The following is a 25,322-nucleotide window of genomic DNA, read 5'->3' as shown; positions in this document are numbered from 1 at the left end:
TTGGTTCTAATTGTTTTAATCATTATCTATCTCTGTCTTCTCTCAAACCCAACAGCTCTTGATAGTCACACAATTGTCATGACACCTGGCCTATATGCCTATGTGTGATTACTCAACTAGAACTGTCAGTTGCTCTAGGCCAAGGACAGTGTCATCCATTTCTTTGAGTCACTGAATGACAGATATACAATTAATAAAATATTATTTTTAAAAAAACTATAGGGGGCTGGGTTTGTGGCTCAGTGGCAGAACGCTTGCCTAGCATGTGTGAGGCACTGGGTTCAATTCTCATAAAAAAAACAAATAAAGGCATATGTCCATGTACAACTAAAAAAACAAAAAACAAAAAACAAAGAAAAGCTATAGAAAATCAATTCTGACAAGAATACAAAGGCTAAGCTACTGCACTTCATTCAATTAAATAAATGATGTGCATTAGCTGCACTGCAGGGAATATACAGAGGAACAAAAATAAAGCTAATGTGAAAAACCTTTTACCAAGTTAACAGCTAAACAATTTCTGGTGCAAACATCTGATGTTCGTGTTTCTAGAACTAGCTCTCCTTTCTGTTTGTATATACTGACAGATTAGGACAAGGGTCTTCAGTCATTCTGGGTCATGGTTTCCCGTGACCATGACTTTGATGGGAGCACCAGAGCAGTGCCTTCCCCTTGCCCTGGACAGTCTCAGCAAACATCCTTGTTTGCACTTTTGCAAGGGAGTGGACTCAGTTAGGCTGGGTTCTCAAGCCACCCGCAGCCACGTGCATAATGTTCTGTTTTCAGTTGTTGGCAGATGGCCTGATTATTTGCAAGATATTCCTCTTTGTTGTTTTTTTTTAAAAAAATGAGATGCCAATTTTGGAGTGGGACAGTTTCACATTTGATCTGAGCAACAGAGAAGCAAAGTAAACTGTGTGCTCTTATTTCACTATGGATCTTTTGAACCCAAGTTCAAATCTTTCATCTATTTATATCCTACATATTAACTGAGTCTATGATCCTCATTACTACTTGTTACCAATAGCTTCTTCAAATGCAAATAAGACAGTCTTCCCCTGGTCCATGAGTTGTTTGGCTCTGTTTCCCATCCACTTAAAGCCAGTTAATGTTTCCTAAAGGGATAATGCAAAAGAAAAAATAAATGTCTTAAGATCTCTATTAGACAAAGAAAGGAAAACACATGGATGAGTCCCACCAACACCTTACCTCAAAATGAAAACCCTCCTTTAAAGCAATGGCCCGCAAGATTTTGGAGGAGACGGTGCTGGACAACATGTATATGTCTTTCAGGGCATTGCGATCTGGGTTCTTCTCTTTCCAAGAAGTAAAAAGCCACCAGCCCAAGAGGGCCCCCAGCTCATTGCCGGAAAACACTCTCCATTCACCACTGAAATAAAAATTCAACTTTGTGATCTTAAGGAAGGCATTAGAAGCCAGCAGAATAGGACTATCATGCAGATAAGGCCTCCCTGTGCTTTCTGCAAGACTATCTTAAAAAACACATTGGAAACATAACGACTGCCGCTTCACAAATATGTGAGCAGCAACCGTGTACTGGGAAAGTAGTCCATCTCTGAAGACTGTACAAATTGAGCGTATCAGAGATGACACACAATGCTTTATTTTAACCTGCAAAAACTTAGGTTATGAAACATAATAGACCTCCTTACTATTCCTTTGTACAAACTCAATGGCCAAACTTGTCTTAAACACTGTGCCAATACCCCACAGGTATTGCCCTCTATTTGTTCCATCTAAATTCAACATTTCCTTGAAGATCCAGTTCCTTAGGAGACCCACTGACAAATACTGAGTCGTGAAGCCAGCACTCAGCAAAGTACTTTGCCCTCGTTAGGCACTGAGAGAGTTACATCAAAATCAATTATAAAATGAGGGAGGAGCACAAACAGCAATTTCAATCCCAGATACACACTGTGTTGATTTTCCCTGCATCAGGCTTGTCAATGATGTGATCCCCCTGCCCTTGAGAGCGGTGTCTCTTTCTAAATTAGAGGACTCCACAAAAAGTTCTCTTGAGATGATTTGCAAAACAAATGCAAAATAAATGGAAAATGTTTTCCCATGGATTTAGCCTCCCAGGAATATATTATTGCCAAAAATGTTGTCCTTTATAGTTTTCATTATATGGATAATCACAATTCATTTCACCTGTCCTGCTTTTCTGCCACAGCAAGTCTATCGGCATCTGGGTCGTTGGCTAAAATAATTTTGGCCTTGGTCTTGTCAGCCAAAGCAAAAGATAAAGTCTGAAAAAGAGTATGAAAATTTAAAAATTATTGAAATCAAGAAGCAAGCATATCCTACTTTTTAGAAATGTTCAGTTTTTAAGAGCTAAAAAGAACTTTCCTTAAACTAAGGCTGAGTTTTATTTCTGGAGCTGGTCTTTCTTGGGTCAGATAATATCTTCCTAAACCAGAGGTCAAATAATGGGAGATAGTGTGTGGCCCATCCCTGCCCTGTGACTCAACCTGCATGTGACAGGATGTGTGTGGCTGGACTGGTATTTCCCGGCATGCTATGTGATCAACACCACAAACAAACCAAAGTAAACTGATTCTCAACATCATTGTTACTTAACCTTTAAATCTGTTGTATGAACCATAATTTAAATAATACTCTTTTACATCGGAAAAATGACAATTAAGGAAGAACAATCATTACAACAACAAAAACTCCATTCTATTACGATTACCTTTTGACATTAAGGAAACAGAGTACATTAAATTTAATTAAAACAATATTTAGATTTCAACCCTTTACATTCTGGTTCTAAAGTGTCTAATTTCAAAGTTCCTTTAAGAAATTAATGACTAATAAACACACATATTTCCAATGATGAAATTCATTTTTCTTCAGCACAATGAAAACACACAAAAATTTTAATTTTACTTGGTAGTAATAATTTTGAAGATTAAAGGTAGGTTTCATAATCTTAAAAATTTAGGTTACCAAGACACCTTTACCCTCTTCAGGATTCGGGTATTTGACGGTTGGAAACTCAGGATCGGGGTCTTTCTGCTGAGGAACAGCCTCAGGAGGAACAAGGTCAAAAGCCTTGAAAGCCAGTTGCACAAAGTTATGACCCACGCCATGGACGGAGGTGTGCACGAATTTCACCTTGGTCTCCCTGTTTATACTCCTAGGATCAGACACATCATGGAAAGTGTTAAAGCTACAAATATGACTCTCAAAATACAAATATGACTCTACAGATATGACTCTCTGGAAGGCTTGCCAAATACCAAGGAGCCTTATTCTTCAGAATGTAAGAAATTAATGCAATTTAGGATGTACAAGAAAAGTGAACAACTCTCCACTTTCATTTAAAAAAAGAACCAAAACTTATCTACACTCTCCCTAAACACATATATCTCCCCGTGACATACACAAATTTAAATTTTACTCTGCAAATCTGACTACTTTCTGACTATTATATTCTATGGCACAGTTTTCACTTTCAGAGGAAGACACAAGAAAGAAGCTCAGCTCATTTTCCAGGACGAGACACACAGTTGGTCCCATGGGTGCTGGTCACAGCAGTGCCTGAGCTGGGATCAGGGGCTCCATATATTCTTTATTAGCTTCAGAAATGACTTTAAAACGTCTCTTTCAACAAATTGTGATGAATTATGCCATATGTAAAAATGTAAAAAAAATAAAAACTTTTTCTTTGCCAAGTAACAATCCTGTTTGACAGTGTCATGACCTAGAAATTCAATAGAGATAGAATAACTATAAAAATAAAAATTTGCAGAAGTTTCAGAGAAGTTGACAACTTCCGATGTTCTGACTGCTAGAAGCTTAAGTTATTATCTGTTTGTTTTGTTTTGGCAATGAATAAATGTACAAGGTTTTCTCTAAAAGGACGGTGGTTTAACATAAGCATATACCTAAAAAATGCATCTGGAAAAAGAAGTATGCAAAGATCAGGGAGGACAAAGCTGAAAAAAACTTTTGGATATTAAAGTACATTACAAAGCTATAGTAATTAAACAGTTTGGCACTAGATATAAAGGGCAGATAAAAAGAACAGAACAGGGATAGGGGTGTGGCTCAGTGGCATAGCACTTGCCTAGCATGTGTGAAGCACTGGGTTTGTTTCTCAGCACCACGTATCAATAAATAAAATAAAATTCCATTGACAACTTAAAAAAAAAAGAAGAACATAACAAAGAGTATAGAAGCTAATTAAGTTTCAACTGGGAAAAGTGTACATATGAGAAGCAGTAGGGTTTAGTGGTTAACGTGCTCTGGAGTGAGACTCTGAATTAAATCCTGGAGTTTTGCCACTTCTAAGCTGTGTGAATGCTGAGTATTGCTTAACCCATCTGTGTCTCAGCTCTTTCATCTATAACCCTGCAAAACACCAGAATCTACTTTTACACTTTGCTGGGAGATTTAAAATGAGATTGTAAGTGAAGGAACTACAACAATTATCTGTAGATAACAAGCATTCAATTAATATCGGAAAATGATTCCTAGAATTGACATTTCCAATCCATCCAAAAAAGATGCATTTTTCAATTTACGGCTTGTATAACTGCAAACCTTTCAGAAAACAAAAATAAAAACCAAAACCACAGCTACTTTTCTATTTCATATCCCATACAAAATTAAAAATTACCAATGACTCAAAGACTCAATATTATAAAATGTAAACTCAAAAATTATAGGAAAAAACAAGGAGATTCTCTTATAATGTTGGTGTGGAGAAAGTCTTTTTCTCAAAGTATGACATAAAACTCAGAAACTTTATATTATAAGATAGATATAATATTCACAAAAAATATTTTTAAAGTTCAACAAAAAATTTCAATAGAAAATTCCAGAGCTGAAAATGTGTCTCGGTGGTAGATAACGTGCGAGGCCCTGGGATGATCCCCAGCACCACAAAAAAAAAGGAAAAAAAAATTCCGAAAATAACAACAGAAAACTAGCTTTCTTTATAAACAAAACAGCTTTCCAAGTACAAAATATTAACAAATACACAGAAAAATATAGATTAATAAATAAATAGTTTATTCATAAAAGAATGCAAATACAAGTGATATCATTCCCAACTAGCAAATCAAGAAAAAAGAGATTTTATGGGGTCATATACTTTTAACATACTGTTGGTGGAATTGTCAACTGCTACCACATTTTTGAAGGGCTATTTGTTAACTATCAACTTTGTAATGCATGTACAATTTTGTGTGTGTGTGTGTGTGTGTGTGTGTGTTGGGGGGGGGGATACTGGATTTACTACCAGAACTTTATAAATTTTATTTTGAGATGAAGTCTCACTGAGTTGCCCAGGCTGGCCTCAGAAAGATATTTGATGGATACACGGATACACACACACACACACACACACACACACAAGCAATGTGCACCGAGGTTCACTTCATGCTACCTGGAGTAACAAAACACTGTAAACTCTGTGAAGTTGCATCAGCGGGTCAGAGGTAAGGTTCACAGATGCCTTTTGCTTGGTTATTCACCAGGGAAACAATGGTCCTCAAAAGTTAGAAATTGACAGTTTTCCCTCAGGGAGAAAAATATTGCTATGATTGGCAACTTGGACCCACATGTCACAGCTGAGGGTGACTTTCTACTGTCTGGCTGCTCCCCTCAGATGGGATTGGGGGGCCACATCCTGCACTGCAGCCACCACACCCAGATGTCCAAAAAGTATAATATTAGAGATTAAAGCTTCTTAAAGCAGTGATTTCTTGCTGAGGGAGAATCAGGAGTACTGGGACTTACAACACACTAATGAAGGAGAACACTGCCACCCAGCTACATTGCTTAGCAACTAAAATGATTGAGTTTGTGTTACAGGGCTAAATGAATGGGTGCAATGACCTTGAGAACAAAGGGTCAGGATAGACTGGGACTAACACAAAAAGATGCCCACAGCAAACTAACTGGGTGGCAAAAGTTACAGAACAAGCTAAGCACATACTATATTGCTATTTATAATTTTGAAATACATGTGTATATGCTTGCCTATGCACAGAAAATTTCTCTAAGGATAATAAAAATGTCAGTATTTCCTTTGTGAAACTCTTTTGCAAGTTTTCAAATATGTGTGTGTGTGTATACATATATATATATATATATATATATATATATATATATATATATATATTTAGAGAAAATTTCTGTGTATATATGAATGCAAACATGGGTATTTCAAAATCATAAACACAATATAGTGTATGTATAGCTTGTTCTGTGACTTTTACCACCCAGTTTGCTGTGGGCACCTTCTTGTGTTAGTCTATGTCCTGACCCTGTGTCTAAAGTTCACTGTACCTATTTGTTTGTATATATATGTGTATACACACATATATTTGTACACATGCATGTACATGTACATCACACCTACGTCACAGCTCAATAGACTATGGCCTGTGGGTGGCTGGCCACCTCATTTTGTAAGTGTTTGGGAACACAGTCACATTTGCACTGCTTCCCTGAAAGGACGTCTGCAGCGTGCTTCCTCCCTCAGTGATATGGAGTAGCTGAGAGAGTCTGGGTGTCCTGCACAGCCTGAGAGTATTTACTGTCTGTCCGTTTAATAAAAGTTGACAACCCCTGACCCACAGGATACAGCTATAGGTTATGCAGCAACTCAAGAGAACAACTTAGTGGAAATTGATAGAATTTGCTGAATTGCATTGACTTAACTCTCTTAAGGTCAGTGAAGACACAATCCACTTACCTGTGAAAACAGTATTTTTTAAGGTCTTCAAAGTAGCTGGTATTGATGGAGGCACTGGGGTTGTGAAGGAGGGGACTGTCATCAATTAAGGAGTCATCCCAAGCTTGAGGCCAGGGCTCGAGGTTTTCTTCAATAGCTTGAGAAATCCCTTTATCGTGAGGAGCGATGATCTGGGCTCCGTTGTCCCAATAAACCTAGAGAAGCCGGGAATGTATTCGGGAGGGTGAGGGTTAATGCCGACAGAGGAGCCATCACCTCAGTGCCAGAACAGCGTGGGTTCAGGATTCTGATAAAGGACAATGAGGGGAGAGAAAAACCCACCTTATAGCCATTATCCTGCTTTGGATTGTGGGAGGCAGTGATCATGATTCCAGCACAAAGCTTCAAATGTGATACTGTGTAGGGCTATAAGAGAACAGGAGACGAGAACAGTTTTTAATAAAAAATTCAACAGACTTGAAATGCATATTATATATTACTTGTGCCAATTTAGTCCCCATTTAATAAATGTAAGTATCAGAATGTGTCACTAGATATTTTTGTTCTATACCCAAACAGTGTATGCAAGTCCCCCCCTTCCAACTAGAACTAACTGGCTTGGAACTAGATAGCTTAGGAACTAACTGGCTGCCCAAAATCCCAGGATGTGTGTACTAAAAAGAAAGTTAAGTACTTTCCTAGGATCTGCCTTCTCTTTCCACCTTCTATTTGGTAGAGCTAGAAAACTCTTCTAAGAAAAGATGGTCTAGGCTAGGCACGGTGGTGCACACCTGTAATACCAGTGGCTTGGGAGGTTGAGGCAGGAGGATCACAAGTTCAAAGCCAGCCTCAGCAAATTACAGAGGCCCTAAGCAACTTAGCAAGACCCTGTCTCTCAATAAAATATTTTTAAAAGTGCGGGGGCGGGGGTGATCTGGGGATGCATCTCAGTGGTTGAGTGCCCTGGGGTCAATCCCCAGTACTCCTTACCTCCCCAAAAAAAGATCACCTAAAGCTCATTCCATATTCTTCTAAAGCTTCTGCTCAGGACATAAGTTCAAATATTCAATTTATTCCCTCAAGTGATTTCCTTCTCCTCCTCTTTCTCATTTGCTTTTAAGGGAGAGGCTGAGGAAACGGACAGTGCCCTTACAGGCTGCTCATTTCTCTCTCACCCCAGGGTTAAACATCCCTCCCTTCTATTTCAATGCTGTTCCTTCTTTACAAGACTACTTCCAAAATAAAGGAGAGGGGTTGTATTATACCCCCTATGGCTGCAAATGAGATGGACTACCCACAGGCAAGCTGAGATTCGAATCATCTGTCCCCCTCCACCTTCCCAACAAGAGTCACTGCATTTGTCTGCTCTCAGAAGTTATGTCACATCCCTCAGATGTCCTGGTATGAAGAAAAGGTCAGAACTACTCCATAATCAGGGAAACGAACAGGAGACACTCATTTATTTTATGCCTGATACAAAAATAATAGTTACTAACACTTGCTACAGAAGATAATTAGGATGTTTAATGAAGTATAATTTTCCCATCAAACAACAAAACGTGAACAACATCTGGATGTGAAATATGCGAGTGTCTGCTGGGTGGGTTATTTACAACCCAGGAGGTGCAGCTATCTGTCAGTGTCCTGGAGCCAGCAAACACAAATGAGCAGACTTACTTCTGCACGAACACACTCACATTTCTACCTGATGCAAGAAACTGCATCCAACCACGAGTTCTAAGAAAATACTCTCAGCATCTGGCTCAGCTCTTATAGTTCTGTCTACTTAAAAGCAACAGCTCTCCCAGTCCCTGGTGCCCTGTTCTTTAGATTCTGCTTCATTAAGGATTCCATTCAAATCTACACGGGACTAGTATTTCATTTGTACACCATCTTGTCAAAAATATTCATGATAAGTCAGGGTTTGACATTCTCCTGTCATGTACAACAAATTAGAAAAAAATAAACAAATTTAAAATAAAAAAAATAAGACAGGGTTTGAAGTGAATTCAAATTCAAGACCCAAAAAGTTTCCTTATTATGATAGTGGGGAAAAAGATCTACACCAAATTAAAAACCAGACCAACAAAAACCATTTTGCTTACTTACTAAAATATTATTAGAATGCAAACAAAAGGAAAATCACACCTAAAAAAAAATCAACTCTGATGAATCCAGTGTTGAATACTAGAAGATTATTAGGATTTGGGTAAACTTTCCTGGAGATAAAATAGGTGGCCTGATAAAAGAAGAGGTGCAATTCCGTCACTGAAATACCTGAATCCCAAAAGCACTGAAGACTAAAATTCAGCCAAATCCTATCCCGGATCCTGTGACAGGAAATTAGAAAAGGAAATGGTGCTTACCACAAAGGGCGTTGGGGTTATATCAGAAAAGAGGTGCACAGGAATCCCCTGGCTGATAAAGGTGGTTGCAGCAAGTCGCGCAAACCTAGAAACACAGGGATGAGGAAGAAAAGGAAATTCGGTCATCAGGGCCGTGGGTGAAGTAAATGAATTTGGAACCCTTCTTTAGGCTGCACACAGCAGAAGGAGCAAGGAAAATGGCATGGAGTAGTAAAGCCTTACAAGTCATCTCATTCCATTCCACTGTTTTACAGAAATGAGACTAAAGCCAAGAACGGCCAGGCAATGTGCCCCACGCCCAATGGTCACTCAGCATCTGAGCATGTGTCAACTTAAAAGCAACAGCTGTCAGGGTCCCTGCTGCCCTGTTCTTTTGATTCTGCTTCATTAAGGATTCCACAAACACCTACCGAGGAATAGTAATTCCACCCGCCACAGGACATCTGAAATGGAGACATTTTCAGTTGTCACATGGAGGGAAGATTTCAATGACTGTGAATTGAAAATGTCATGATGTTGCTTACAAGGGCTACGTGATGAGGCCTAGCATGGCTGTGTTTGTACTGAACACCTGCACACTTTCATTCTTGTTATTATTCCCCAGATGATGCAGTATAACTACTACTTACACAGCATTGACATTGATTAGGTACTGTAGTAATGGAGAGTTCATTTAACGTATATGGGAGGTGGTACTTAAGTATATGCAAATACTCCATCATTTTATAGAACATCCACAGGTTCTGGTATCTGAAGGGGTCTTGGGACCAATCCCCCAAGGAGACCAAGAGATCTCATAAGTACCTTCCAGGTTGTTGTGAGGATTCAAAGAGTAAATACATGAAAGCCTGGTGCACAACCAGCACTTGAAATGATGACTGCTATTCCTATCATCACTACTATCATCATTATTCACTACAGCTACAGAAGAGAGTCCCACAGATTAGGGAATGTTTCAAAAATGCAGCCTGAGACAGGTGTTCAAGAATGGGAAGGGGACCATGAGGCTTGTGAACAATGGAAAAAAAATATAATAAAAGCAAGCAAGCAAGAGGGAGAAATAATATTGCCACTTGAAAATTTTTCTTCCCCTTAGATATGTATTACTTTCTAACTTGTCAAAGTCGTTTATTTTCTTAACCCAAATCTGGAGCCAGAATTTTTAAAAGTTGCAAAGAAAGTTTACTCAACACTTTTATCGTTAAGCAATGTAGCTAATGAATGTATTTAAAGTCAAGCTACTGAAATGTTAAATAAAAATAAAACTGTAAAGTAAACTATCAAAAGACTATTTCCTAAAAAATGTCACAGTACCTTCTGCTGCTCCCTCCACTGGATGGATGAGCTCGGGCGTCAAAGCTGATGACAACACCCCTCTGCTTCAGGTCACTGAACTGCTCTTCCAGGTATCTACAAAATCCCTCAAGACACAAAAGAGCATGTGTTTTAACACATCCTTTTCATACATATGATATAGAAAAGTTAGCACCAAATTACATTTTTTTTACTTTTATAGGAGAATATTCTAGCAGAGGGAGAAAAAAAATTAGGTGAACAACTGGAAATCAATAGCTTTATTTATTATCTATGTGTACCAGTCACTGTGTCAGGTACTTAGTACCTATTATCTCTAACCCCAAATCAATTCTGCCAAGAAACTGCATTTCATAGATAGAAAAATGGTAGTTCAGAGAGGCACAGTGACTTGCCCAGTTTCAGGCATGTAAGTAAGACAGCCTGATTTTGTCCCGAGGTCTGGTGAGAGGTGGTTCAATGAGGGGGTTAAAGCACATGCCTGGAGCCAGAACCTGGATTTGTACTTCACTCTGCCACCAATGAGCAACTGACAAGTTTTATAACATCTCGACACCTCAGTTCCTCTTCTGTAAAACAGGAGTAACAGTTCCTACCACACAGGGTTGTCATAAGAATGAATGCAAAATGTGGAGAATCCAACACCAAGTATGTGTCACTAAGAGCATAGTTCTAATTCTTATTTTCCTGCAAAGCCTGTATTCCTTCCTCTTTGAAAATGAAGTGATCAAAATCAGTTTTGTTTATTTGGGATATTATTTTCCAAAGTCTAAAGGAGGCCATAATTGGTCCAAATATAGGGCATAAACAATTAGAACAAATAAAAATTGTGTCGTTTGGGGCTCTCACCACCTACCCAGACCTGATAGTGTACACGACTCCTGCACCCCAGTGATAGAGTGATATTACATTACTCTCAAATACAGAAGATTGAAAAAACAGTGAACTTGGAATTCAAGATGCAATTTACTGGATATTATTATAGAGCAAAGAGATCTCTGGTTTTGTAATAATGATGGTTCATATTACTTACTTCACTTTAATTAGAGAAAGTCTTGTATACAAGTATAATTCTTATTTCGGTTAAGGAGATACTTCACAGTCTATTGCTAAAGCAGTATCAATGTAGGATTCCTTTAGTTTCCCCTGACAGACATACTGCATTAGGCACATCTTCTAAGGTTCAGTGATTCAAGAAAATTAGGATACATGGGTATTGGTTTTATGGGCCCCTAGAAGGCATGTAGACTCCTAATACTCTACAGCTTAAAGAGCAATAGCACCTGTCACTTTTCCTAGTCAACCCCGTATTGTTCCTCAGTGGTTAAGCGGGCAAAAAAGCATGCAGCCTTATTCCATATCCTCATACCTCCAAATTCTCTAAAAATCTCTGGGCCTACTGAGCACGAGAATTTGAGGGAATGGCCAAGAGAAATGGATGTTTATTCTAGACAAATGAGTCACTGGGGATGAGGAAGGTTTTCAGAATTGAAAAGTTGTTATAAAACACAAGAAGGAAACTTGTTTTTCTGACTTTAAAAAAAGTAGAATTATGATCAATACTTACAAGCTACAGAAAGATTTTGGTTCAAAATAATGACACCCTTTTTGGGGGGGGGGGCACCAGGGATTGAACACAGGGGTGCTTAACCACTTAGCTACATTCCCCTGTCCTTTTTTGGAATATTTTATTTAGAGACAGGGTCTCACTGAATTGCTTAGGGCCTCTCTAAGTTGCTGAGGCTGGTTTTGAACTCTTGATCCTCCTGACTCAGCCTTTTCAGCTGCTGGGATTACAGGCATGTGCCACCACGCCCCGCCTTGAAACCTTCTCTTAATGGGAATGTTCCAGAGATAGACTGGGCTATTTCAGAGGGCAGTGTGTTCTCCATCTCTGATAAGTCATAGCTAGATTAATTAATTTAAGCTCAAGGATCACAAGCAGCATAAAAGAGGCACAAATTAACTGTCCAAAAGAAACGATAACTTCTATCAATGAGGCAAGTAACACAGAAACTTTCCTCCAGCCTCTGCCCTGTGATTTTGAAATGTTCTTGACTCACATATATCAAACCAGGCAAATTTTAGAGGAACATGTGGATGGGACTCCACAACCAAAGAGTGCCAACACCATAATGAAAGACAGAACTGGGATAAGGAACCAATATGGCTGTACATCCACATTCTCCCTGGGGAATGCTCCTTACAGCTGGGGTGGAAGGCTGTGGGGACTGTTCTGGGAATTTTCTTTCCTCCGAGGTTAGAACTACTCCTGAAGTTAAAGATGTTCCTGCTGCTCTCATAAAACTTTCTTAACCCTGTCGTCCTCACCTCCTGTTGTAAGTATTCCCACATGGCTAGAAGATCACTTTGGAGTGGTAAGTTTGCAAAGAGTGTTCCAAGAGGCGAATGGCTGAATCAGATGACCTTTAAAATATCTATTCATCTTGATTTTATAGGACTCTTAACTATAAACAGGATCTATCCTCAGAAAAAACTAATTCTTCGAGGGGAAAGGGAGGTGAGATAAGTTCTAAGACTTACTTGGGGATGCATTTACTCATTCTTGAAAACTAGATATAATGGATAGTGGAGAAAAAGCTTTTGGTTCATTGAGAATCCTGAGATCTCCTAACAATGTCCACAAACATGTCCACAATAGCAGGTGCAACCAATCATGGCAATATATCCCAGCCCATGATCTGACATTGACCTTCTTCCAATGAGAAGTAGGTTTCTATATTCCCTCTCCTTAAGTATGAGCAGCCTTCCTTTTAACAAATGGGATATGGTGAAAGTAATTCTGTGTGGCTTTCAAACTTAGTCATTAAAGTCAATATGGCTTTTACATGTAGGTGTCCAGCCCTGGTGATCCCAGTCTACACCAGCAATAGCTTCAGTTATGTGAGTGAAGAATACCACAATTTATTCCATACTCCCAAACTGGCTCAGATGATGCCAAGAGGAGCAGAGAAGAGCTGTCTACATGGAGCTCTCCCCAAACTGGAGATCTGTGGGCAAGATAAATGTGGTGGTTATTTTAAACCGCTGTATTTTGGGTGATTTATTCTACAGCCTTAGTAACTGAAACAAAAAGTGATCTCATTCAGGGGCCATACCTACACTGGAAAAGGATTCCCATGCATACCACCTCCTAAGCCTTCGCTCCAAAAACATCACAGAGAGGCCTGTAGCTTAGTAAGTTTGTGGCCAGGGTTCCCAAGGCTTATCCCGTAGATAAATTTTCCTCGTTGGGATTTCACCAGAATATGCCCGACTCTGCCTTTTACACAGAGCTATATATGTAAGGCACATGTTATCAACATTAGGCAATTTTTCTAGCCTTGGCTTTCCCAGAATTAAGGTAATGTTTCTTAATTTATTTTATTTTCTTCTGGTGCTAGGTGGAATGTTCATTCTTAACAAATCTAAGGAGTTGAAGAAATGGAATAAGCTGTTCTACTTCATTTCTCTCAACAACCCTTCTCCCAGTTCTCAGTGGCAGCTCTTCTGTTTTGTCACATTCCTCATTTCTATTCCTAAAAGTTGGGTTTTAACTTTGACAATGAACATCACAAATCGAGGTAAGGGAATTCAGTAATAAATTCAACCAGTGAAAATTTCATTCAATTTAATACAAGTTAAAACTAAATAAAATAGGCTCTTGATAACTCTAGCAGGACCTTTTCATCACTAGCATCTATTTAACCATGGTAAAAATAAGACCTTGAAAGTCAGCTTAGTAGGTGGTCTTGTACTGCAACAGAATCACCATGAGGGAATCTGTTTTAGTCATTAATACATCCTCAATGTTTGGAACATAGTAGGTACACTCAATAAATCTGTTAAGTGAATGGATGGATGGATAGATGAAAGGCAAAATGAGTTTTAAAACAAATTGCTTTGACCAACTGCACAAGCCTTACTTGATAAAGTAAATGGTGCTGACTCCTTGCACTAGCTAAGTCCACAAACATGTCCACAAGTAAAACAAATTGGGTCTGTCAAATACAAAAGGAGCCAGGGGATACATTAAGAGTAACTAGGAATTACTCAGGTGCAGTGGCACAAGCCTGTAATCCCAGCAGCGTGGGAGGCTGAGACAGGAGGATCACGAGTTCAAAGCCAGCCTCAGCAAAAGCGAGGCACTAAGCAACTCAGTGAGACCCTGTCTCTAAATAAAACACAAAATAGGGCTGGGGGTGTGGCTTAGTGGTCAAGTGCCCCTGAGTTCAATCCCTGGTATCCCCCTCCCCCACAAAAAGAGTAACTAGGAATTATAAAAACGTGGTACCTGTGTAGTCTGAATTATGGTCAAATCATTCATATGAGAAATCCCTGCTCCCATGGGAGCTCGAAGGCCAGCTGTCCCAAACTCCATTCGGGCCCCAAAACATTTCTGAAGTTCTTCCATATTACCTTCTGCAATTAGCTGTTTCACTGACTCCAAAGTTAAAGGATTCTGCAAAAAAAGAAATATATATAAAAGATACATCCAGATGAATAAGAATGAAAAGCCTGCAATAAAAAAAAGTCCCCAAAACAACAAAAACCAAAAAAAGAACAAAAATCCAGTTGGGCATGATGGTATACACCTAAAATCCCACAACTCAGGAGGCTGAGGCAGGTCGATCACAAGTTCAAAGCCAGCCTCAGCAACTTAGTGACACCTTTTCTCAAAATGAAAAATAAAAAGGGCTGGGGATGTAGCTCAGTGGTAAAGTGCCCCTGGTTCCATCCCCAGTACAAAAAAGAACAACAACAACAAAAAGAAACCACAACCATTTTAATCTCTGGGGAAAAAATACATACATATAGGCTTTCCAATTTTTTGATGATTTCGAAGTCTGAAATAGAAAGTTGGTTTGGTGTTTACAAAGCATTATTTTCTTTATCAGGGCAAGCATTTTTAGAGAAATGGAAGACCCAGAGTGGGATTCCAGACACATCACTTACCAACTCCATGTGCTTGGGTAGGTTATCTAGCTTCTTAAATTCTCAGGTTCCCTATCTTTAACCTTCGAACAATATAGAACTTCCCTGACAAATTTTTTAAGGTTTTGAATTAAATTAATGAAAAATGTCTTTCTCCACTTGGCACTTATATAACTAAATGTTCATTTTCTTCCATAATGTCCTCAAATTTTCCCAAGGAGTGATAGAGTACACAATATAAATCAAAACCAAATATTCTACAGTGCTTTATAAGTTGTACAAGGTGTTCCTATAACTGATTAAATTTGAATCTTGTAATAACTTCTAGAAGTAAGCAAGAGATGGAAGACTTTCAAGTGTTTTTTAAATTTTTTTTATTATTTTTAGTTGTAGATGAACACAATACCTTTATTTTATTTATTTATTTTTATGTGGTGCTGGGGATCAAACTTAGCGCCTCAAACATGCTAGGCAAGTGCTCTACCACTGAGCTACAACCACCCCCCCCGACCTTGCATAGTGTTTTATAGTACAGAAATTGAGTTTCTTGCTTAAAGTATATTATGGGCATTAACCTAACTCCTTTTCTATTACATTAATTGCTTCAAACAGATACTACCATGAATAACTTAAGTTCATTATACATTGCCCTATTTCTTTGTACAACAGTTGTAGAAAATGTTAAGACTGGACAAAAATAATGACAATCACATTAATTTCCCATCAGACTTTTAAATTAAGAGTTTCGGGAAATATAGAGATAGCACTTCACTTCTATTTTATAGTTATTACCCATTTAGATGAGCACTTAGGCAAGATGTGACCACATACACTTTGAAATGCTATTGCAATAAAACCTTGACTTCCTGGAATTATGCCCATCTTTCCAGACTGTTCCAGATTCAACAGAAATTGCGTACAACCCCCCTTTTTTGATTAAAAGCCATACATACTATTATCTTACCCATCAAATTGTCAGGTGCCCCCAAGGAAGGGCTCAGAACTGGTACATAAAAGAGGCTCAATAAATATCTGTTGAGTGGATGAGAAAACCTAGACTTCACAGTCACATCAATATCCAGTGATTCTCTCATTCATAGTGTAGATGTGGTTAACCTTAATTGGCCTTGGATATCTATAAAGGACCCAGTAGCCTGAGAGAAACAAAGCAGACAGAGAGATAATGAAAAGTCAGAGGGCAGCAGAGATGAGAATCAGCGCTGGGAGTGACCAAAACTAATATCCAGGAAAAGGACAGGGATGAAGGTACAAGGGAAATGCAGAGGCTGCTTCCCCAGCCTTGCATGGTATCAGACCAGCAGCTGCAATGCTTTTTGCTGGTGGGAGTTCCATGAATGGGCTGGTGAGGTGCCTGAGTCAAGTCAAAGAAGAAACAGAGAGGAAAAGAGCATCAAGGACGGGTGAAAATTAAAAAATAAATAAATAAAAAGACAACATCCCTTTCACTTCTACCCAGCAAGGCTACCATCTCTGTCAGGATGCATCATTTTGTAGAAATTATATTTTATTTTTCCTCAAAGGGAAAGTTTTATGGAAAAATGAATGACAAATTCTGACTTTAAAAGAATGCTATATACTGCAGTTACTAAGTTATCAGAAATGGAAACATTTTCCTTCCCTTAAGAATCAAAAAGTTATTTTTTCCAGAAAAGAAAAGTTCCTATAAGGAGTTGTAAATAGCATCCTGGAAATGGGATTTGCTGACTTCTCATACACAGGAGCCAGAGAATGGCAAGTAAAGAAAAAGACAGGGCCCCTCTCACTGGATTGCAGTCTCCTGGATTCATTCATTCAACAAATATGTCAGGCATCTACTATGTGCCAGGCTCTGTTCAGGCACTAAAACCAGGAAGTGAGAGCAGCCAGCACTGGCTAAATAATTTTCAGGAACCTAGCGCAAAATGAAAATGATTCAACAACTAAAAATGAAACTGTTCAACAATTAAGAATCTGAAGACAAAACAGCAGAACATGACATTAAGAACAGGCTCTTCTGGGATCACATCCTGTCCAAGTGCACAGTGTCACCACCCACTGAAGTCAGCCCTGGACATAGATACTGAAATAAATAAATCTACAAGTGTTTTTTATTTTGTTTTTGTTTGTTTGTTTAGTTGTTGCTGCTTCCAATTGCAGGAAGCACTATGGAAAAGAACTGGCAGTTTAGAGTTAGTATTAGAAATAAGTTACTCTTAGGAGTTAGGGAAGCCTTTCTATGTAAGTTACATAACAGAAGCAAAAATGTAAGGCCCCAGACCCCAAACAGCTTTTATAATAGAAGATACAAGCTCAGCAGAAGAAAGCAGAGAAATGTTCTGGGCAAACAACAGCACCCTGAAGGAACAGATAACAAAAGACAGACTGAAGTAGGAAAGAGGAAGTGCTGTCCAGAGCTGGGTCCCACTCTCGGTTCTAAGAGAGTAAACAGAAAAAGTGACGCTATGTCCAAAGGGGTCCTTGTCTGGAAACTCCTGAGCCAGCCAGGTCCACTCGGGAGGGCCCTGTTTGTAAGAAAGCCCCAAGGAAAGGCGGATCGGAACATTACTCTGCAAAGATCCCAGAGTCGAAAGGAATAGGAGGGACTATTTTGGATCCCTGGGGCTGCACAGCCCACTGCAGAGGATGAGCGGGTGTGAGTGACAGAAGGCGTGCGCTTCTCAACGTCCTGTGGCATTCGGACCTCCCGGGCTCATCCTGCAGTCCAGGCTGGCCAGATGGCTGGCCTGGTTTGGGGACAACCTTTACCGGACTAATCTGAATGCTGCCACATGCCAGCAGGAACCGGGGAGGCTTGGTGGCCGCCGTATCCGTATCTTTCCTGGGACCGGCGGGGCGTGGGCTGGCAGGGGAGGGAAGGAAGGAAGCTGGGCACTCGCGCTCGCTGCAGGAAACGCGGCGCCGCGCCTAGGGAGGAACCAGCACCCCCTCCGGCGCCCTCAGTCCCTCTCGCCTCTCACCTTGTCCAAACGCAGCCACTGGGCGGCCTCCTGCTCCAGCCGGGCGTCCATGCCTATACCGCTGCCTCCTAATGCCGGTGTAGTCGCCACCAAGGTTCCTGGGCGGCCACTGCTGACTGCAAGAGGCCGGACGACCCTTCCGGAGGGGCGAGGCGGAGAGAGGGCGGGGCCGGAGGGCGGGGAGAGGGCGGGGACACCGCGGAGCAGCCAGCCGCACAGCTGGAGGAAAGTGACGCACAGCTTGCTGCATGCAGCTTCTTGTCTTGCGGTTGGCAGATGCGGCTCCGGGGCTTGGGAGTGGGGGTCTATGGTAGCAGCTGGCGCGTGAAAACTTTTTTGCCATCATCTCTGAGAGCTCCCGAGACCTGCATTCGTGCGGTAGCTATAGGTTGAGTTCCTCCTGTGCGCCAGGCACGTGGATGAGTACACCCTGATAGGAGCCTAAAAATCATATAGAAACAATAAGTAAGACAGACGTGAACAGTGGGAACATGAGGGTAAGGGGATAATTCTATTAACCAGGGCGACTGTGCTGACCCCCAGCATGCTTTCTTTTAAAAAATTCTTTGTTGCATTCTTCAGCAAACAATCCGTTGTTTGCAAGAGAAATGCAGGCCCCAATTCTCCTCCCTGCCCATAAGTACAGTTACTCTGAAGAGGAGAGGTTTTGTGATCTTTACACAGACCAGATTCCAGAAGTCAGGGAGCTAGGCAAAGCCCCCTAACCATAGAATCTCCAATTTCCAATCAAAATGGGTCAGAGGAGGCCTAAGAGTTGCCTTAGATCTTTAGCACATCATTATAATAGTACAATCTCCATGGGATAAAATCACACACCTGGGAACTTGGAAATCTAAGACAATGCTGCTGTCAGAAGCCAAGAGGTGGACCTGGGCAGCACCCCCTGGAAACTTATCTGTGAGCCCCAAGAAAACTGGAGGGCAGAAGGTGCACACTGTCCTTTTCCTTCCGAGAGGACCCACTCTTTCCCTTGAGAGTGTCCCCTTTTCTCCTTTTCCTAGACTGTCTAATAAATTTATGCCTGCTACTCTGAGCTACATGTCTGAAATCTTTTAGGTGTCATTATAAGAACCAGTAACTGACCACTGTGGTTGCCTCAGCTCTGCAGTGGGGCTCTTGCTCTGTAACAGGAATTCAAAAGGTTGAGAACAGATGACTGGGTGGGGTGGCATATGCTTGTAATTCCAGTAATTCAGGAGGCTGACACAAGAGAATCACAAGTTAGAGGCCAGCCTCAGCAACTCAACAAGACTGTCTCAAAATAAAAATAAATTAATCAATAAAAGGGACTGGACTGGGGATGTAGCTCAGTGGAAAAGCACCCTGGATTCAATCCCTAATACCAAAAAAAAAAAAAAAAAAAAGGAAGAAGGAAAAAGGAGAAGAGAAAGAAAAGATAGGGGAAAAAAGAAAAGATAGGAAAGGGAAAGAAAAAGAAACCAAAGCGTAGAAAAAATCTTGAAAACGAACAAAATTAAAGTGTTAAGAAAAGTAGACTGGTGGAACAGAATGGAGGGTCCAGAAATGAGGCTACCTGTGCATGTGCAGTTTATTTCAGAGGCAGCACTGCAGAGCATGGGAAAGGACTGTCTTCAGTTCATAGTGCTAGATGACCTGGAAATCCACACAGGAAAAAGAAAAAAGAAACTCAACACCCACCTCACAGCTGAATTCCAGGTCAGGTGTCACTTTAGGTGTGTAAGGTAAAATGAAGCTCTAGAAACCAACATAGGAGTACCTCTTCCTGATGATAGGATCACTAAGCCTGAAAGATGCAGTATCTCAGCATGAAAAAGCATGTGCAAGACTATTCCTGGCAGCATTAATTATAAAAGCCCCAACCTAGACACAACCCAAATATCCACCAACAATAGTATGGATAAATACATGGTGGTATATTCATACCAAGTTGTACAAATAAATTACGGTAATTCAGGAGGCTGAATTATATAGTTATACAGCAATTATATAGCAATTATATAGTTATACACAACATCATGGATGAATCTCATAAACATTATGTTAAGTGGAGGAAACAAAACCATCCTCCCTACCTTTCCACCCCCCACCAAAAAATTTTTTAATCATTTAACTTATATGAAATTCTGGAATAGGTGAAATTATAAGGTCAGAAAACAAATCAGTGGTTTTCAGAAGCTGGGAGTGGGGATGAAGTTGACTATAGAGGGCACAAAGACATTTTGGGGGTGGTGGAGATGTTGCAGTTTGATTGAGGTAGTGGTTGCACAACTCCATGGGTTGATCAAAACTCAGAACTGTGCACTATAAAGGTAAATGTCACTGAATTAAGTTGTATGACAATTTTTAAAAGTTTTAAAAGATTAAAATCGAAAAAGGGGGCAAATGCAGTCTATGGCCATCAAGAGAGGTTTCCTATAGCCAAAGAGAAAGACTGCTCTCTCGGATTCTGGACTTGTTCTATTTTTTGAGCTGGGTGAAGGTCCCAGTGGTGTGTTCATGTGTAGTAATTTACTGAGCTGCAGTTTTATGAATAGTGCATTTCCTGTTTATTCGACTTAAACTGTAAAAAGAAAAAAAATATATATATATCCAGGATCTGTAATATCATTTAAGTGTAATGTAAAAGGCATATTAATCATATAGTCAGAAGTTAATTCATAATAATCAACTGATAAAATTTCAGGAAAGGAAGCAAGGAGATCCCAGGTTGACAGAGGCTGCCCTGGTCAGGAAGTTTCTCTGAGCATTTGCGGCTTGAGTAGAGACAAGAAGGAGGATGTGGTTAAAGTCTGGGAGGCAGCCTGGCAAGTGTGGTCATTCCCTTGCACAGAGAAGAAGAAAAGAAGAGGCTTTCTTAGTCCAGTTTCTGTTGCTATAACTGAGTCCCAGAGGCTAGGTAATTTAGAAAGATGTCTATTTAACTCATAGTTCCAGAGTCTTGCAAGTTCAGGATCAAAATTACTCTGACAATTATGTTTCCAACACATGAACTTTGGGGGAGCACATTCAAACTATAGCAAATGGACAGTCTTGGCTTCCCCATCCATCACTCTGCAGTCTGCTCCACTTGGGCTTTCTGCTTTCTCTGCACCTGACCAATGTTCTTCTCAGTTACACTGGGGCAGAAATTGTAGGGCACAAAGACCAGGCAGGGACTACTTACAATTTACTTGCCAGAGTGCTCTCAGATTCCCACCTTCTCCCATGGTGGGGGTGGGGTCAGGTGTCTAAAAATGAGCAGTCCCAGGCCTCAGCATGCGTATGAGTCCCTCCGTGATAAATGGAGTGGTTGCAGCTGAGTCTCTGCTAGGGGTCAAAAGTTGTGTAGAGTCAGGTAGCAAGGAGATGTTTCGACATCTTTTATTTAATTAATTAATTTATTTATTGGTACCATGGAGTGAACCCAGGGATGCTTAACTACTGAGCCACATCCCCAGCCCTTTTTTATATTTTATTTAGAGACAGGGTCTTGCTCAGTTACTAAGTGCCTTGCTAATCTGCTGAGGCTGGTTTTGAACTCTCAATCCTCTTGCCGTAGCCTCTTGGGTTGCTGGGATTGAAAGTGTGTGCCACAGCACCTGGCAACACATCTTGTTATATTAGAAATTTGCAGACCAGAGTTACGTCCAATCAAATAGTTTAGACCTCATCAGAGACACCAATAGGCAGGTTTCTCAATATTTCTTTATCAAACCAAGAAAAGAAAGCAAGTAAGATTTTCAAGCGGCAAGAAACTTCTAACAAGGAAGTTGCCAGACTGTAAATAAATTTTCCTGCCATACTGAGACTGCACCCAGATCTTAAGCCCTGTGCCGAAATATGTTGCACAATAGTGAATTACTGCCACCTGCTTCCCATGTGAAGCAGAAGTCTCTCTAAAGTCATGTTGGGGTGGGGCGAGGGTTGTACGTGCAGGAGACATTCGGGGGGTGTCCAACCATGGAGGTTTTTTGGTTTCTGACAATGATCCTATTGTATCTTGAAGTTGCTGATTCCCCACAGTTATTCCACATTGAATAGTAGACAAAACCAGGAAGGATCCTTAGGGAAGAATTCAGACTTCCTGTTTTATAGATGTGGTACAGATTCACCGAAAATTTGAACCTATCTCCAAGACACATTGCTGGCTAATAACATAGCCAGAATCTCACCCTGAGTCTCCTGATTTCCTAATCCAATACTCAATCCAATACTCTACTCAGCCCATTTCTACACAGGTCCATAGAAGGAAGTTCCATGAACTCTTGTAGTCTGTTACCATGTGATAACAGCCTGCTCTTGATGAAAAGCAAATATTAACCATCTCTGACATTGATAATGTGAGCTGATGCTCAAAATAACTAGATTTGTTTGTGCAGCCTCCCTTGCGGCCTAAGAACTCTTTTTCAGGTGGATGTCTCAATATCCTTGGAAGCCTTCCCAACATTTCCAAACACCTTGTCAGCAATTCTTTAGTTCCTCTGTGTCCAGCCCAGGGAAAGTTCTTCTAACACTTTTTATTATGGGAAGTTTAAAATATTTACTAAATCAATCTCCATGTAACCATCACACAGCTCAACAATGATCAATCCATGGCCAGTCCTGCTTCATCCATCTATTTGCCCCTCCTGTATTTTCTCTGAAGAAGGTTCCAGACATAGCATCATTTTGGCTACAAATATTTTGTTTTCAAGAATGATTTGTGTGTGTGGTACTAGGGACTGAGCCCAGGGGTACTCTACCACTGATCTTCATTCTCAGTTCTTTTTTTTTTTATTTATATTTTGAGACAGGGTCTCACAAAGTTGCTCAGGCTGGCCTTTAGTTTATGATCCTGTGTCAGGACTTCAGCCTCTCAAGTCGCTGGGGTTACAGGTGTGTGCCACCACACCCAGCTCAGCTAATATTTTGGCATGTATTTCTGAAATGCAAAGACACTGATCACAAGACCATTATCTCACTTACAATTTTTAACATTAAAGTTAATAATTCCTTAATATAATCAATTGTCTGTTTAGTGTTCAAATTTCCAATTATCTATTGAGTCTTGATTTTCTTTTCCAGTTTGCTTGAATCAGGAGCCAGGTTGCTAAGTCTGTTAGGTCTCCTTTAATCTGTATGTTCTGCCTCAATTATCTTGCAATTTCCTTGTCAAAGACACTGGCTCATCTGTCCTGTAGGCTTTCTCTAGTCTGGATTTTGCTGATTTAACCTGTTCCTCTCTCTCTCCTGTATTTCCTATAAATTCATTTTATTACAATTCTCTCTTGTGGTCTTTCCCTCACTGTACTGTGAACTCTTGGAGGACAGCAATGCTATCTTGTTTTTCTTTGCCTATCCAGAGCCTAGCATTGTAAGTATCCAATAAATGACTAAAAAGATAAATATAGTTGAATACCTCTTGGTTCTTTTCTCATAGGAAATGGAAGACTCTAATGTCAGGTATCTGGGACCTGATGTTGGTTTTACCCTTGATTTCTTGGGGAACCCTGGGAAGTCATTTAACCTCTATTGGCCCCAGTTTTCTGGTTTCAAAAATGGAAGCAATAGGTGTGTCCACCTTATAGGAGTGATGTGGCTTAAATGAGAAAGTACATGTAAAAGGCTTAACACAGTGTCTGGCAGAGTAAGTGGCCCATAGAAGCTGGGTATTATTAGGAAAGTGCTATTGGTTTGTCATTCTGTATTAGGATAGGCTAAGCCAAGCTAAAGTAAGAAATTAATCCATAAATTTTAGGATTTAGTCAAAGAAAATCCTGTTATATGACCAATATGTATTGCACACAGCCACTCAGGGATCAGGAGGCCTCCATCAGGTGGCCTCTGCAGTCATTGTGGAATGACCAAAGTGTGGGGGACACAAAATGTCTCTTAAAAGCTTCTGCCTGGAAGTGGCACATGTCACTGCCACTCACATCTTATTCCCCACCACCTCACCAACCCCATTTTTAATTTTTTGAAACAGGGTCTAGATAACTTTCCCTGGCTGGCTTTGAACTTTCAATCCTCCTGTCTTGGCCTCCTGAGTCTCTGGGATTATAGCCATGCACCAATGTACCTGGCAGGAATAATAATTAGTCATTTCAATTCTTAGCTGAAGTTTAGAGCCTCCACTTGATGAAACAATCCATTCTCCTGTATGTATAGAACCAACTATGTTCCTCCATACAACGGCGTGATTGTTAGTCATGTAGATCAGACCACATCCCTCTCTGTTTTCAGTCTTCTCATGGCTTCACTACGCACTTAGGATAAGATCTGTGCCTTCTACCCTGAGCTTCACAGTTCTACTACATATGACCCCCAACCTGGTTGTCTGCCACTTTTCTCCCTCCCTCACTGAGATCAGCCCTGAAGTTCTCTGGTCCAGTCATTGCATGTGTCAAGCAAGTGCTGGTCTAAGGCCTGGACCTGCGTAGCTCTCCCCCAGATGTTCCAGTGACAAATGTGCAAATTTCATTCAGGCCTTTGCTTAAATATCAGTTAATCATAAAGGCTTCTCTTCCGAAAAGTGCTAGTAAATGTTTAACAATTGACTATCTGAGATTAAAAAAAAAAAATCCTGCCCATTTCCATGGTATAAATGAATCCATCGTGGCTGATTTCAAGTTACCGTGTGACATCATCAAACAAAAAATCAGAGTGTCATACCATTATCTGATATTTTTAACAAAGAGATATAATAGATGACAGCAATATTTATCAAGAATGGATCTCATATACAGTGGTGGGTTCATAAGATTATAATGGATTTGAAAAATTCCTTTGGCCTCATGTCATAATAATCACTGAATGTCACAGTGCCAGATGCTACTCACCTGTTTGTGGTTATGCTGCTGTGAACAGGTTATTGTGCAGTTGGAAATAAGCATCTGCCACATAAAATTATGTGAATTACCAAATACTTCATAATGATATTAACTATGTAATTGCTTTATGTATTTACTATACTATTGTCATTATTTTAGAATATTCATTTTACTTATTATAAAAAAAAGTAAGCCCGATGCGGTAGTGCAGGCGTATAATCCCAGC

General features: G+C 40.1%; 1 protein-coding gene across 2 annotated transcripts in view; it reads right to left on the bottom strand.

Moving 5' to 3' along the window:
• Pgm2 (phosphoglucomutase 2) overlaps nucleotides 1-18,479 on the bottom strand; it is a 30,997-nt gene extending 12,518 nt beyond the window's left edge. The window contains exons 1-11 of one of the 2 annotated variants that reach the window (XM_015482020.2): nucleotides 18,306-18,442; nucleotides 16,292-16,481; nucleotides 14,687-14,854; nucleotides 10,393-10,499; nucleotides 9,079-9,163; nucleotides 7,055-7,138; nucleotides 6,734-6,927; nucleotides 2,974-3,163; nucleotides 2,173-2,270; nucleotides 1,210-1,390; nucleotides 1,022-1,115 (exon numbers count right to left, since the gene is read on the bottom strand). In XM_015482020.2, coding sequence (XP_015337506.1) covers nucleotides 1,022-1,115; nucleotides 1,210-1,390; nucleotides 2,173-2,270; nucleotides 2,974-3,163; nucleotides 6,734-6,927; nucleotides 7,055-7,138; nucleotides 9,079-9,163; nucleotides 10,393-10,499; nucleotides 14,687-14,806 — 1,153 coding nt within the window. In that variant the 5' untranslated portion in view covers nucleotides 14,807-14,854; nucleotides 16,292-16,481; nucleotides 18,306-18,442. Of the gene's footprint in view, nucleotides 1-1,021; nucleotides 1,116-1,209; nucleotides 1,391-2,172; nucleotides 2,271-2,973; nucleotides 3,164-6,733; nucleotides 6,928-7,054; nucleotides 7,139-9,078; nucleotides 9,164-10,392; nucleotides 10,500-14,686; nucleotides 14,855-16,291; nucleotides 16,482-18,305 lie in introns of both variants that reach the window. The other variant, XM_048784319.1, reaches the window with a different exon arrangement.
• Nucleotides 18,480-25,322: the final 6,843 nt, after the last annotated feature.

This window comes from Marmota marmota, unplaced genomic scaffold (assembly GCF_001458135.2).
Source record: "Marmota marmota marmota unplaced genomic scaffold, marMar, whole genome shotgun sequence".
Lineage (NCBI taxonomy): Eukaryota > Metazoa > Chordata > Mammalia > Rodentia > Sciuridae > Marmota > Marmota marmota.
Note: the sequence above shows the minus strand (reverse complement) of the source record. Positions and strands in the feature narration are given on the sequence as shown.